The 15,733-nt window shown below is 38.1% G+C and overlaps 1 protein-coding gene across 2 annotated transcripts; it reads left to right on the top strand.

Moving 5' to 3' along the window:
- The first annotated feature begins 8,182 nt into the window (after positions 1 to 8,182).
- Positions 8,183 to 13,939, top strand: LOC131316602 (protein NUCLEAR FUSION DEFECTIVE 6, mitochondrial-like). 2 transcript variants are annotated; one of them, XM_058346026.1, is made up of 3 exons: positions 8,183 to 8,429; positions 8,518 to 8,642; positions 13,514 to 13,939. In XM_058346026.1, exons 1-3 carry the CDS (start codon positions 8,278 to 8,280, stop codon positions 13,519 to 13,521), a joined length of 285 nt encoding a protein of 94 aa, XP_058202009.1. In that variant the 5' UTR covers positions 8,183 to 8,277; the 3' UTR covers positions 13,522 to 13,939. The 2 variants fall into 2 exon arrangements, with proteins under 2 accessions (XP_058202009.1, XP_058202008.1); XM_058346025.1 differs by lacking the exon at positions 13,514 to 13,939 and adding an exon at positions 13,286 to 13,497.
- The last annotated feature ends 1,794 nt before the right edge of the window (positions 13,940 to 15,733 follow it).

Below are 15,733 nucleotides of genomic sequence, written 5' to 3'. Positions count from 1 at the left end.
TTCTAACCCAAGTGGTTTGTATCAAAAGTAATTTGTACATCAAAAGTTATGACAATTCTACCCTCAGCACGTCGAAAGATGAGTAGCTTTAGTAAAATCCTCACTTCTTCTTCAATTCCCTTGACTCTTGGGCGACCCGAGCAACCTCCAAACCATCTTTCGAGCACCACAATGGGGTGGCACATAGCCTTGAGTACTTGGTTGCATCCGGAGCATTCCTTGGCGTTCAAACGCATCTTATTTATACAAATTGCCTGAAATACACAAAAACACACCTTACGTGCAATATCGCATAAAAATGACAACATATATGTACAAACACAACATACTAGAGGACTTAAGCACCAAGAATATGTATTATTGGGTGCTTATCAGCTACATTGCCAAGCTTTAAAGAATTTTGAACATTTCCTGTAACAAAATAATTCAAACAATCAATCCAGAGGTGTATTACTAAGAGCAAAGAGTAAATCTAACAAAAGTGGCCAAAAGAATAAATACAACTAAACAATCGAATATTAGAAAATGAAATCCAAAGAGCTCGTGGTTTGGAAATTTTACATTTTCCCGTATATTTTGCAAAATGCATTTCAGCCAATATTTTTTCCAGTGGCTTTTTCGTCAGCAACATCGTCTAGATGCAAAGCCTTAAAGCATGGAGCCCAATTTATCTGAATTCATCAAAAAATGGCAATGTGGCGCATAAAGATGTGATATTCCTAGAATAGACAGCAAATGTCTGACAAACAAATGAACTTAATCAATGTAACAAAGTGTGCGACAAACTGCTAATTGGGACAACCAAGTTGGGAGACCAAGCCACAAATTTAAATGCAATGTAGAAACATGTTAAATAAACACCCTTGTCCAACACCTTGAATGCGTCCTCAGCTGGCAGTCGAAGGGCTTGGGCCTGAGGTGTTTGGACATGAGGTCAAAATAACGGAAAAATACAATGGACTTGAGCTGGGCTTGGGTCGGGTTGCCGCGCTAGGATCGCATCAGGATTCTGAGTTTCGATGGGGCGATCCTTCTCTCTCTCTTTCTCTCTCTCTCTCTCTAAACCGGAGGAAGAAAAGGGGAGGGGGAGAGGTGGCTTGATTTGGTCCACGTTTTCCGCATGAGCCAAATAGACAGAATTAGCCTCCTCATCAAAACCATTAGCTCCCTAATTGAGGGGCAAATGTGTCCCAAATTGAAAAATGGCAACCCAAAACAACTTCTTTTTACATAGGCAGGAAATTAAAAAATTAAAAAATGTAGCAAACCATCGCCAAAACATGCTCTAAAGAGGTCACCATTAACAAGACTGAAGAAACCCCCACATAACACAGTATAAAAAATGGAATCGATTTGACACAAACCCAAAAATGCACCCAAAATATTTAACGAAAACAAAGCAGACAAATGATTCTTCATTTGTATTGCCATACAAGAATGTAGAGAGCTAAATAATTGGGTGAAATGGTTACCTCCACACACCAGTAGAATGCCAAAATAAATCAATCTAGATTGAACTTATGCATCCCAAAGTCCCAAGCGGAGTCTAACCTGCAAAACCAATATTGAAAAGAGATGTACCACACCCACATACGCACCACACAAATGCGACAAATAACTAAATTGACACAGAAACCAGCAGGATGCCAAGTAGGTTTAGCTATGGTAAACAAACCTTGGGCTTGAATAGGAAAATTTCAGAACGTACACGGTTACCCTCCCTCTCCAATGACTTCATTCTTCTTGCCTCGTTATTTCTCTTTTCATTGAGCACCTTCAATTCACTGTGCTGATGACTATTAATTTCTTTTCGTGCACCTAAATTAGTTTCCAATTCCTTGATATAGCTTTCCTTTTTGGTAAGACATGATTCAAGCTCCTGTGGCTGTCCTTGGAAATCAAAACAACAAACAAAGACCGCATTAGGAACGAAAATTTCCTGGAGCAACAAATAAAACAGGTTTGGATCTGCAAAAGCTTAAAAGGAATTGTGTCCTATGAATCTATGTAGTTCATTGAAACCTCCGTTAGGGCCAAAAAGGTGAATACCAAATGAAATCATTATGATTGCCATTTATGCAAGTATATCCAGCCAAATTGCAGGGAATAAGTTTTGATTAGTTGGCATTTGTGTAATGCCATATTTACCAAAACACAATGGAGAGGAATTAAACTAAAGCAAATTTCTTTTCATATTTATCTTTGTGTCACTAAATGAAAACTAAACATGAATATGGGCATCACATGTGAAAAATGTAAACAATTCACTACTCATATGGGAAAGAAGATAAAATTTTCTTCTATGAATAATAGCAGCCAGCTGTGCAAATTTCTGAAAGCAGACAATGTGAGGAGTCCAAACGAACATGAAATATAACAATTGACCAAGTGCAAGCAAATGCATTTACATAATTCAAAACGTAAAATCATCATTTTAAAATGGCACGAAGCATCTAATCATGCGAAACTACAACGTTGAGAGTCAATCTTGCAAAAAAGAATACGCACCATACTATCTATATTCTCAACATAATTAGAGTGCCAAACATGTGGAGCAATCGGGCATAACAGAGAAACAGTTCTAATTGTTGTTGCTCCTGCATTCTGAAAAGTTTTAGCTTTGAAAATCTGAACTCAAAAGAGAGAGAAGAGGTGTGAGAGAAATGTTGGAGTTCAAAGACAAACAAATAAAATTTACACAACTAAAAATAAACAGAAATTATGCGAAATGGGAAATAGAACTTACTATTAGCAAAACATTAAATAGGAAAAGATCATTAACCTCAATGTGTCATATAAAACTGTAAAAATACATTGTCAATTTCTTCAACTTGCAAGTTTAACAGGTCCAAATTGGGAAAAAAGAAAATAAAAGAAGATGGCCGGCTAACTCCTCCGACTAATTTTAGCCTCAACTACTGTTAGGTTCTCTAAACTTGAAGTAAAATTTGCTTCGACATATTTTTTTTGGTCAAACGTAAATTATGCTTCGACATTGAATGTATATGAAATGAACTATTAGAAAATAAACAGAACAAAACTGAAATGTTCAAAACTAATGGCATAATATCGTTTGATTCAACATTCCTCTAATCTCCGGCCTTAACTGACCATTCTTGAGTTTAAAAAAATGCCTCCAACCCAGGACTAATGTCCTTCACAATAACGATAAGTTTACAAGAGTAGCCATGGACTCACATACTTAAACTTCTAAGCAAGTCCAATTCCATATTACCCACTATTTTCAGCAAAGATGTATACCCTTGGAATATCCGGAGAAGTATGTAAAAATCAAGGAATAAGTTCACAATGGACATGCCTCAACAAATTAGGTATGAAATGATAGATAAATAAATGAGTAAATACAATTGAATTTATAGCTCAATATCTATAGCTCTGTTTCAATATTAGGTGAATTTCAATAAAAGCGTGGGTACAAAGCTCAATAACTATAGCTCTGTTTCAATATTAGGTGAATTTCAATAAAAGGTTGCACGGTAAAAACTTCCGGGTAGATTCATTTACTCATTACCAAAAAGTAATATCAGCGCTAAACTATGCTGTAAAATAACTCCTACTACATTAACATTGCAACAGTAATCAGCGGGTTGTCTTAAGAAATAGGGTAGAATTATAGAACTATAGAGAGTACCTTGACTCGATAACCAGAGTCCATCAACCTCTTAACCGTATCTGCTTTCACTTGGAGGTTTTTTTGTTCCTGAAAATAGCAGAAGTATCTAATTGCGATACCTACATTCCATGCAGACAAAACGATATAATATGTTTGTACTATCTATTAAACATTCTTTAACTTCACTCACTATTTTTGGATATAATTTAATTCAGAACTTTGGAACCTGAGTTTGATAACTCGATTGTTCAAAATTTTCAAATGCCTAATCAATTAGCCACAAATCCTGGGATGAGTTAAATTGTTTAACTCCTTGGGTAGGTAAAATAATTATTCGGACAACCTATCAACTCATGGGATGGTTCCATTGGACTATCCTGTATCCCATGATATATTAGGTGAAAGGGGCATCTACAATCTACTACAATTTCCCGTACAGTATTTACACAAAGCTTAATCAATGACGTTGGAAAGTGTTATAGAGAATTTTATTGCTCTCTTGCTTTTAAAAAATAAATCGATGGCATCCATGATATTAATATTAGCTCTCTGTATTAGGAGCTTCAGGAAGTACAAACACGGGAACGTAAAATCAAGTACAAAATATCAGATAAAGATCTTACAGTTTTAACAGAAAACGAACTTCTTTGCAATCTCGTTCCTGTAAAGTCACTTCAGACCGCACTAAGAGATAGACATAACAAACAAGTTGATAATGAGTCGCTAAAGCGATACTGATGGCGATTAGCTAAAAACCAAAATGAAGATACATCACATTGAAAATACAATATTGCTTCTATCAGCCAATCCACTTGATCAATTGCATAGACTGTATCAAGGGTAAAAACCCATTACCTTGCTTTTAGCAAGGTCTTTTTCCTTTATTTGTTGTTTGCACTTCTCCTTATGGTAGTCTGTGAGCTTGCAAACAGGTGGTTTAGTATTTCAACCTACACAAGATGAGACCAATATAACTAAGGAAACCATACGCTGAAAAAATTCTTGCTACCATAATAAGTAACTAAAAGTATTAAAGTGAGAAAACGAATTATTGCATTTTTACTTTTCTTATCATGCAAGATAACCATTACAACGAAAGGGCAGTAGGTGGTTGTATACCGAACAAATAGGACTCCTAACATCATGAACAATTTAGTCCACAAGCAAATTAGGTTGTGCATGCAGTCCTCTGATAACTTTAGAGCTCTATTCCCCTATATGCACTTGACCATGGTAGCAAAGCAAGCTTCCTCCGGATACTGTGAAATCATTTGCAACAAAACCTCTCAAAATCTCGTAATGCCAATGTTGTTGACGTTTCAAAACGCAAAAGTTCTTGGAAACTGTACATTGCCCACAAAGAAAGGCAAGTAAAAGGTGGGAAATAATTTTAGAGCGTTGGAGGCATGGTACCCCAGTCCTTAACCATAGCCCAACTGTGAAGTCTAATCTTGATAGCATGCCACCAAAAGAAACTATGCCTGAGAATATTTCAAATAGGAAACTGGAAAAGTTTGTGCCAGATGACTTGTAGCTTTTGCTATTTTTGGCTTTATCCAAACAAATAGAGTGCTAACAACTTCTAGCTTATTTAAGTTGATATTAGAATGGCAAAGTTCACCTCAACTAAATCAACATTGAGACGTATCGCACCTTCTAAAGCTTTCCTCATTGACACAACATGATGCCCTGCATAATACACACATTTTAAAATAGTTGTTCAAAAAAGGGTGCACTCAAAACATAAATCACCTAACATACAATCAGGAAGCCATCTCCTCACTATTTTATATGGTGTCATGAATTGAGACCAACAATACTGACAGAAAATAAATGACTATTTTCTCACTATCACGTTTCAAGGAGTTGGAAAGTAAAGCATGAGAAACAAGGACATAGGTGAGGTTTACCTTTCTTCTTTTGTATTTTCATGGGCAATTTTGTTTTCTCTCGAAATCTGACAAATTTTGGAGAGAAAACAAAACAGGTTGGATAATATAGTTCTCTTCCTCTCCAAACTATCCCCCATAACACAAAATCCAGCCTTGTAAGATAATAATTGCATATTGTTGCCGAGACAGGCCAAATGTGCATTCTTAGATGACTAACACAAGCCAATCTCCTACTATCTTTGGCTATAGAAAAATATGGGAAAACATGAAACTAATTTTATCAATCGCAGTTACCATCCTCATTTCGTCAGTTGCATACGGGAGAGAGAGTTCTCTTAACATAGATTCATGCAATAACACATCTAAATCAATAGTGAATAGTCAAAGGCTAAAAGGGAAGCAAAAATACCAGTGTACTTCTGAAGACAATCAGCATGAAACACAGATTTGTCATTTAGAGCTTCCTTTAGTCCCGAAGCCAAATCGTCATAGTCCAAATCCTTGTCTGTAATATGTACAAGGGAAATACAACAAAAATGTTAGAGACAAAATTAGCACGACTATTAACATCAAACTTGAATTCTATATGTGGAGCTCTGAATTTCTATTATGAGTGTTCTTGGTTACTTAAAGATTTGGTGAAGCTACGTTATATATTGCATCTGCGTGAATGTCAGAGATAGAGCATCAAGAAGATTTCCTGAGGGGAACTAAAAATAAGGCTACAAAGCAACCTATCAAATTATTATCGCAATCAAACTTTGATCCTATCACATAGCATGAACTTGATGAGGATCTAATAACCCTTAATTTTTCTATCAATTTTTCAAATCAGCCCATGTCTCTCTCTATAGCATAACCAGAAACCACAACCAACACGCGCCCAAACAACGCTAAGGCACGCAGGCCGACCACAAACAGAAACCATAATCTACGCAATACACAAGACCACAAATGCTCCAAAAAATAAAACCACACCGCAGTCGGCGCGGAGCAAGGCGACAAAGACCTAAACCAGATCCGGAAGCACGTACCGACGACGACGAAACACGCAGAGATCGACCTTCAGCCCACAATACCCGGAGATCCAGTACCCGCTAGCAGCGTAATAAAGAAGCCAGCAGAAATCGATGGACCAAAATCATCACAAATCCCGCGGGAACACCGAATGATGAGAGGTCTAGAGTTTCGAAGGGAGAGAGATAGAGAGAGAGAGCAGAGGAGAGACGCGATCTGGTCTCGAATGGCCGTTCGTGTGGAAGGTGGAGAGGACGTTGGCGGTAGGTGGAGATGTGGCGGTTGAGCCGTTGAGAGAAAGAGAGACCTTGGCGGTAGGCGGGTTTGGCGCCGGTGGTTGCGACTGGGGGAGGCGATTTTTCTCAAAGGGGTGCACCGGTGGTCACCGGAGGTGGTGGTGGGCGGGTACCGGGAGCCGTGGTGGTCGTCCCTGGCGGTGGGTGGCTCGGTGGTGGTCGGCGATCGTTCCTCCTCCTCCTCCTCCTCTCTCTCTCTCTCTCTCTCTCTCTCTCTCTCTCTCTCTCTCTCTCTCCATGGACCGATCCCCCATTCTCTCTCTCTCTCTCTCATGTTGTCGTCCTGGTGTGGATTTCGGGGGAGGGAGGGATGTAAAGGGGGAAACACGTGGCAGCCTGATATGGGCTGAGTTTTGGTTGGGCCACTGGTAATATGGCCAAAATTAAAGGGTAAATTGGTCCGAAATTGAAAAAACCTCCCAAAAACTCCTCCTTTATATATAGGAGGAGGATATTCTATCAATTTTTTAATCATTCAATTTTGGTTCAGTTTTGAATATTTAAAAAACTTGATTTTCTATTTGGTTTTAATTTTGGGTAGAACGGACGAATTACACCAAACTGAACCAATTAAGTTTTAATGTGCCACTTTAAATCCTAGCCATATGTCTAACTGATTAAAAAGGTAGAGAGACTAGTTATCCGGAATTTTCAATCCTCTTCTCCCCCTCCCTTCCCCCAGCTATTGTCTATTTTTGTCCATATCTCTAAAAAAAAAAAAAAAAAATATATATATATATATATATATATATATATATATATATATATATATATATATATATATATATATATATATGTTCACATGATAATACAATCATCTTGATAGCTTCAAACACCAAATCTATGACTGGATGTGGCAAAACTTTCGTGATTGAAGAGGTTACAGAAGGGCTAGCAGCCCCCGCGAAGTTTCTGTTCAAATCAAGTTGCCGTTCATCATCTTTGCTCTCAATGTTTCACCTTCGCTAATCACTTTCCTTGTGAATTGGAGTTTTTATTCGGGGTTGAAAGGTGCAGAATTATTGATTTGAGGTTTTAAAACTCCCAAATGGGTAACATCCATCGAACCAAACCGATTGGAAAGCGACCTAACCTAACGATTTTGAATGTTAAGTTCTGACACTGACTGAGTCATTGCAAAAACCGTTCAATATCGGTTTTAAACATTCCGAACCGAGCAACTCCGTTTCGGTGATAAAAATGGACGGAACCGACCAAACCGATTGCATTCTAATTTGACGTCTTCAAACATGGGTATTTTAGTCATTTTGCGAGGAAGATGATGGCGTTTGCTGTCAGTGACATTCTTTGAGAGAGTATTTATACCCTACTCTAATATAACTCTTCCCCTTCCCCAAAACCCCAACAAAACCCCACAAGACAAAAAGGAATTCATTTTTTGGGCCCTCAATTGAATTCCGTTGCCATAACCACCGACATGTACGCCGCCGCCTCAAGGTCCGTCCTCCGCTCGGCCGCTGCAGCCCGAAGCGCTGGGGCGAGACTGGCCGCCGGAACTAAACCGAAGGCGGCCGTGCAATCTCCCTTTTGCTTCCCGACTCGAAAACCCCTCTCCTCTCGCATTTTCAGGTTGCTCTACCACTCACTACTCTTCTTCACTTACTGGATCTTAACTTGATAATTGGAATAAGGAGAAATAATTTTTTGCGTTGAACAGGTCTCCAGTTGAGATGAGCTGCGTGAGTGTCGACTCGATGCTGCCGTTTCACACTGCCACTGCCTCGGCATTCCTGACTTCGATGCTCTCCGTCGCTCCTCGGTGCTACTGTTGGACTTTTGAAGGTAATCGTTTTTTTTTTTTCAATTGAAATGTGTGTGTATGTGTTTTTGTTTGGTTACACAATGTTCAATGATTTTGCTTCAAGTATTATATATGTGTGTGTGTGTGTGTGGGGGGGGGGGGGGGGGGGGGGGGGGGGGGGCGCGTGGGGGGAGGATCTTAATCTCATAGGGCTTGGTTGTTTGGCGCATAGTCAGACTTTTGGTATTTTGTATTATTAGTACTAACGATTAAGCGAATTAACTCCTCAAAAAATTGCCCGTACGATTGTTTGGATTGGATAAAGTCTTGCATAGCAACAGACTTTGGAACCTATGGAAAAGAAAAGAAAGGCCTGGAAAATATTTTTCTCTTGTTTAGTTTAAGTGGAAACAAGAAGGAAAAAAACAAAACAAAGATTTAATTTTCCTCTACACTTTATTTTCCTTTCCTTTCTTTTCCCCAACTTCCAAACATGCCCTTACGGTCGGAAATAGTGAAAAACAAACCTAAAGGAAACACATGAACAAAACTCGAATGTTGAACTCTACGTAGGATTTGATAGCCATGAATTCTTTTATCGCCAAAAAATAGATCTATCATCTGGGCTAGCACTACAACCAAAAAAGAAAATTTACTTCCTAATCCTTGGACCAGAACCAGACTGACCACCGACCTCATACAAATTTCAAATCCCTCATTTCAATCAAAACGTGTCTAGAAATCTTTTCTCTAGACAAAAGAAGGGAATTTGGCGTCTCATAGAGAAAATTAAAAAGTATCTAAAAGCCTGCTTTTCCCTCAATGAACCATACGAAGAATAGAAAGAGCAATTCACAATGAGAACAAATGGCTCGTTTAAAGTTTGTTGTGTGTTAGATAGTTTGGGTACGAGAATACAATGCATTGTAGATATTCAGATGTTTCAAGATTTCAATGAACTTTTTTTTACAGGGAAAGGGAAATTTCATGAATTCTATGATCAAACCATGAAATGGGTACCTACAAAGAGAAATACATGAGAGAAATTCAGAGAGAAAACATGAACTCTCGTGATGTTGCTACTAGCGAACTCTCAACCCGCCTCGCAATCTTACAATTTTTTATGAAAGGAACAACTAATAAAACAATACGAAAGCAACAAAAAGCCAATAAAACAACATTTCAACAACATAAAAGAGTGTAGCTCACAACATGCCAATCACACAGTCGAACGTATGAAGCACAGCCTCAAAACCACTCTTGATGCCATTGCACCGAACTGCTACACTGGCACCATAGCACTGCTACTGTAGCCCCTCACTGCTACTATAGAAGCCGCTACCACCGTTGCCACCATGTCTGTTGATGCTGCCTCCCTTTCCACCAACATTGCTTCCATACCAGCTTGTCTCCTGTTGGCGGCCTGAAACTGCCTATGCACCAAGCTCCGCTGGATTTCTGGTCAACAATGTGACCCATTGATGCCACCTCACTTCCTTCTTTTCAATCTGAAATGTACCAATGTGGACCCACCTACTCTTTTCCGTTGCAGACTTCCCTGCTCACTATCGCCGCCTCCCTTTTCACCGCCGCCACTGCCATAACCGCCTCTACCTTTATCGTGAGAATGTAACAACCTCAAATGCGGGATCCTTGGCCTACGATAGATTAGGAAATCAAACTGTTGCATGATTAGGGGTTTATCCTTAGTGAAAAAGAGAGGAACAAATCTAAGGACGAAGATCTCATAATGGTAGACTAGGAATGAGGGACGAGGAGAAAAGAAAAGAGAAGGAAGAAAAGATAAGAAGATTGGGGGTGGGGCAGGGGGTGGAGTGGTCTTTCTATAAATTTTTATGTGATGGTTGCAGAAATTGTCACTAGAATGTTAAACTTTGTTCAAGGATAACGGGAACAGTATATTTATAGCTGTTTTACAGGATTGAGCATATTGTCCGCAAACACATTGATAAAAATTAAGGAGCCCATTTACCCGAGTACAAAGATTTCATATCAAAGTTTCTTTTTATCTGAATTCTAGTAATATAGGTGCTTTGATTTTCACCTTGAATAGCTTAATAGAGATTAAACTCTTGTTTTGGGGACCCATAGTTCTGATTCTTCTGAAAGTAAGGAATACATTCTGTACTTGAGGACATGCAGATGTGCATTTAATGCCTATGTTCAAGTCTGTATCCAATCTTTGCCTCCCATACCGTCAGTATTGGGGACTAAACTGGTGTAGTTTTCAATTCAGGAAAACATTTTCTTCCTATATGTTATTGTAATCAACTGAATACAACAGAGTGTACTACTTCTATATGAGGCTGTTGGACTATTCTCTTTTTTTGTTGTCACTGTATCTTTCACAATGTGTCTTGTCAAATCTTAGGCTTTAATGGGACCTCAACTTAGATTCAATTGACAATTTTCTTGTCCTCGGTATGCCTTCAAGACTCTTTCTCTAATGCTCATGGACGCTTGTTCCTCCATTTAGCTTGGTTTTTAGTTGGGGGGAAAGGCGAGAATGGTTCTTGCTTCTTATTGCATTTCAAATATTGACACAGGTAAGAAGATTGATTATTTAAGGAGAATAAAACTGAAGTCATGGGAAACCGACCTTTCTTTTATATGCATTCGTTAATTTATGAATCTTTTTTGTGTCGTTAGGCACAACGTGCTTACAGAACAAACAAGCAGTTCACTCTTGGGGGTGACTAGCTTTTCTCAAAAACCTTTCTGATGACAAAAACTTCATTCATCCACAGGATTGCAAACAGTTTGTTTGGATTTTCAAATATGGAATCTAAACCAACTTGTTCAATCATGCAAGCTGACTGTCTTGTCTCTTCATTTTTCCAAGAGTTTGCCAATATTGTTTCTATTTTTAACAAACAAAAGTTACCAACTGTATGATGTATAATATGTTATCATTAAATTAATTAGTGTATATTATAATCAGTTGTAGTATAGTAGTTCAAAATTTGAACATTTGTTTGGGTGTAATCCAATATTCTGATCTAAAAGGTTTGATTTGAAACTAGAGTTTTTCTGTAAAATAACCGTGCGCGCGCATATGTGGGTGCTTCTAGAATACATGTATGCATATAATAAAAGAATGCGTATTCTTCTGCATTCTGTTTTCTGTGGTAGGGCTAGAGTGGACTAGATGATGTTGCAAGTTTGCTACCAAAGATGGGACAGTATTGGGGTAGTTCTCTTTCTTAGGCTAAGTAAGAAACTTTGTTCGTGGGAATAGATGAGAAACAAGTGATCAATCTTCAATAATTTCATAATGTTGGTCATGCACAATAATAAGAATTACATGGAATTCTTATAAAAGACTCCCAGAGGCAGTTTTTCACGTAATACTTCTGTGGCTGTTTTCCTTTCTTATTTTGAAACAAAGTTTATCTGTTGATGACATCTGTTCCTTTTCATGTAAGCTATAGGAGAATTACATTCATATATATCGTAATAATTACCAATCATGGGATGCTACATCAATCATGAATCATATGAGAGTTCGCTACCACTAAACTAAGCCCAATAGACAACCCACAACCAATAGTCTCATATGGGAAAGAAATAATCTACCAAAAAGAAAGACTCCTATAAAGGGGAAATAATAATCAATTCTTGCCTTCAGCAAGATTTGGCCCCTTGACCTCTCAATTGAGACTATACAAGCGTGGCCAACTAGGCTTGCCCTAGTTGGTTGCTGGTGACATCTTTTAAGGTTCCCTTCTATTGAGGGGAAATAATGCAAAATGATTGTAACTGTCTGATTTTTTCATGACCGGCTCAGTTGCCTAATCTCTGTTCATCGTTATTTTCTGAATGTTGGCATCTCTGGCTGAAGCCCAAAGATGCATCCCAGTGTACTCATGGGCCTGTGCCATATGGTCATAATGATGATTATGTTTCGTAGCAGATATTACATTCATAGAATGACGATGGATCTCTGCTTAGTAACTAATATGGTACCTTAAATTTAAACTGGAGACATAAGGAAAAGTTATAATATATCCAATGATATAAGGATTATCTGCTTCGAAACCTGAGAGGACCTAGAGCACAACCTAGTAGCCATTTTACGCAGTGGATTATGATTTGTTTTGATGCTCCAAATTATTTCCTTGCGAAAGGTTTGAAGTATAATTTTGCTCTCTATTATTTATGTGGCAAAACAATGAACCGCAAATAATAGGGATCAAAACTTGTATATCCTTGACTTCTTTTCTTCAGTGTCAAAATGATATTAAATTCTGCAAAGTGTCATAATTGTTGGTACTTGTTATTTTGAGATTTTTAATTAAGGTGGATTCTGGCGGAAGTTTAAGGTCCCAGTATCGGTGGCAACTTGTCTCCTGCTTATCCTCCTTTCTTGTTCAATTGTCATAATTGTTGGTACTTGTTATTACGCCTGTGGCAGTATGTTTAACAAAATAGAATTAGAGACAATACAATAGATGTCCGCTTAAGTGACTTTCATTGTTGCATGAAATAATGGGTTTTACCTTTTCCACACTCGTGAAATTTGGTTGGTAAATGTTATAAGCAGCTTCTAGTTCAGCCCTGTCTTGAATCTTCTTTGTTGAGGATGATGAGTTGGACTATCCAACAAGTAGCTTCCAGTTTTTTTCCTTTTGTCTTTTTCTGACCTGGGTTTTTCTTTGTTTAGGGCTGTGATTACCATTCATTGGTTGAATTCGGGTTGGGCATGGTGTCGTCATCTTGCTTCCATTACTTTTTCTTTGCAATTTAATAAGACAGCTAGCAGAGCAGACAATGTAGTTTGTTACTTGTTTTGTTTACACCTTTTTCTGACTTTTTGTTGTAGCCACCGATTTTAAAGTTTGTTCATTTCTAATATCATCCGTAAGTTTATTCTTCTGTTCTTGTGTTGTAGATGGATGATAGTTGTTTGTTGAGATGCTGCATTTGATCATTGTTTTCCCGGACATCAGTGGACATTTTGAGGCTCTGTTAGACTCCTTGAGGCATTATTTGCTTGATTCTTGTGAAATCAACGGTCAACTGATTTCTGATCAACAGAAAATGGGTATCGTAATGTAAGGGATCACATTTTCTCTTGGCTTCTTTTCTGAAAATAAATGGTTGGTAGTTATGCTGCATGGAACTCCTTTGTAGCTTTGCAATAATTCTGATTTTGCTGCCACTCATGCTTGAAGCAGCGTTGAGTTGGTTGGTTGGATGAGAGTGCAAGGATGGTTTTGGTCCTAGTTCATACTGTCTAATTGGGATGAAAGTCATTTCTGATCATCAATGAACAGGCTCGCGTGGGTTAAAAAGGACACATCGATCAGCTTTCCCTGCTTTTGCACTGTGTCTGCTTGTTTGTTGCAACTTAAGCCTCTTAAGCTAAAAAGGCTTGATAATTCATAACCTCTTTCCTAGCTTCTGGAATCAAGTTTTTCCTTCCCAGTTCGTCAGTTTTCTGCTTATTTAAATATTTTTTCAGTTTTATACTTGGGCTTAAACAAAGAAGCACACCCTTTAAAATAAGAATAATTTCGTTCACCTTTCTTTAAAGAGAGTGACCATTACCCCTCCTGTGATTGGTGGAAATTGCGAGAATCCCACCACAAATTGCGGCAGTGTGGTAATGGTAATGGTGGTGGTGGTGGTGGTGATGGAGTGATAGGGGAGTGGTGGTGGTGGTGGTGGTGGTGGTGGTGGTGGTGGAGGAGTGGTGATGAAGTGGTGGTGGTGGTGGGAGGTTGTGGTGGTGGTATGGTGATTAAATGCAAGAACATAAGAATTCAGCCAAAATTAAGTAGCTCAAAGCTACTTATTTTTTTTCAACTTTTTAGCCTACATTTTTTAAGTAGCACTTAATTTGTTAAGCAATATATAATGTCGTTATCAAACTTACTGAATCACTTATTACTCCCTCCGTCCCAATTTTCTTGTTTCAGTTCTATTCTAACTGGATAAAAAAAAACTAGTTATATCTTTAAATTGGTAATGAATTTTATATCAAATATGGATCTTGTTTGATAGATCTCGATTTGTTCTATAATACAATGTTTTCAAATCACCTAAAACATTATAAATTACAAGATATAATCAATTGAAAAGTGACAATTAAATTGGGACGGAGGTAGTACTTAAGTGATTCAGTTTTAAGTGCTAAATTTAAGTTATTAAACAAGCCTTTACTCATTATTATCAAAAGTGAAAAACCCAGGCTCCCTACAAATTTTGCCGGCACCTTCGTTGCTTAGAAAACGGATACATTAGTGCCAAGATCTTTTTGCATTTTTGTGGTGCTTTACAAATCTTCCTTCCGTTCATAGAATTGGGTACTACCTCTGTTGCAAAATATTTTGTTTGATTTGCAAAACAAGGTAAAAATAAAGTGTTGAATTTTTCCTTGAAAAAATTCTATTGATTTGAAATTTTCGTTTTGCAGACCAGACAAAATTTTGGGATGGTGGGAGTATATATTTGGAACATCATTTCACGGGAGCAACATCAATTGCCAATTGGATGGGCGTTCTCCAATGGTAAAGAAGAAAAAGAAAAGAGAAGCAAAGGGACATCTCCAATGATATAAGCTACTACTACCATGCCGCTCCTAATGTCAAATTTTAGCATGCTACCACATCTCCATAATTTGGCAAGATGAAATGTCGAATTTTTACCCACAAGGATTTACAACTCCCAGTCGCTCCAAATTGGTTCAAAATGTTAGCAAATTAAAAGCCATTTGCCACGGCCGTGGATGTGACATGGATGGCTAATCATTTGGGCATGGGTTGAAGAGTCCAACAAAAATGAATGCTTGCCAATTATTTGTCAATAGCAAATGCTTTGGTCTTGCGTAGAAAAATATTGATAGCGATGACTCCTCCGGCAGATCGAGAATTTTAGACTTGGATAGAATGGATGACAAACCGTTGTTATATTATCAAATCTGTCACTAACACAACATCAATGTCTTACTAAATCGCGATTATGTACGAAACGGAGAGACAACCACGGAACTCAAATCCTGGAAATGTTGCAGTTAAAACCTGTGCAAAGAGCTGGGCAATATCTGCCAACAAGACAAATGGTACATAGATGACGAAACCGGGGAAGAATCATGGCTAGCCAGAACGAA

This window comes from Rhododendron vialii, chromosome 2a (genome assembly GCF_030253575.1).
Source record: "Rhododendron vialii isolate Sample 1 chromosome 2a, ASM3025357v1".
Taxonomy (NCBI): domain Eukaryota; kingdom Viridiplantae; phylum Streptophyta; class Magnoliopsida; order Ericales; family Ericaceae; genus Rhododendron; species Rhododendron vialii.
Note: the sequence above shows the minus strand (reverse complement) of the source record. Positions and strands in the feature narration are given on the sequence as shown.

What these genes read in the sequence shown, in the direction of transcription:
- LOC131316602 (XM_058346026.1), top strand. Translation starts at nt 8,278, where the DNA reads ATGTACGCCGCCGCCTCAAGGTCCGTCCTCCGCTCGGCCGCTGCAGCC. An exon ending in CTCTCCTCTCGCATTTTCAG is followed by an intron (nt 8,430 to 8,517) that starts GTTGCTCTACCA and finishes TGCGTTGAACAG; the next exon opens with GTCTCCAGTTGAGATGAGCT.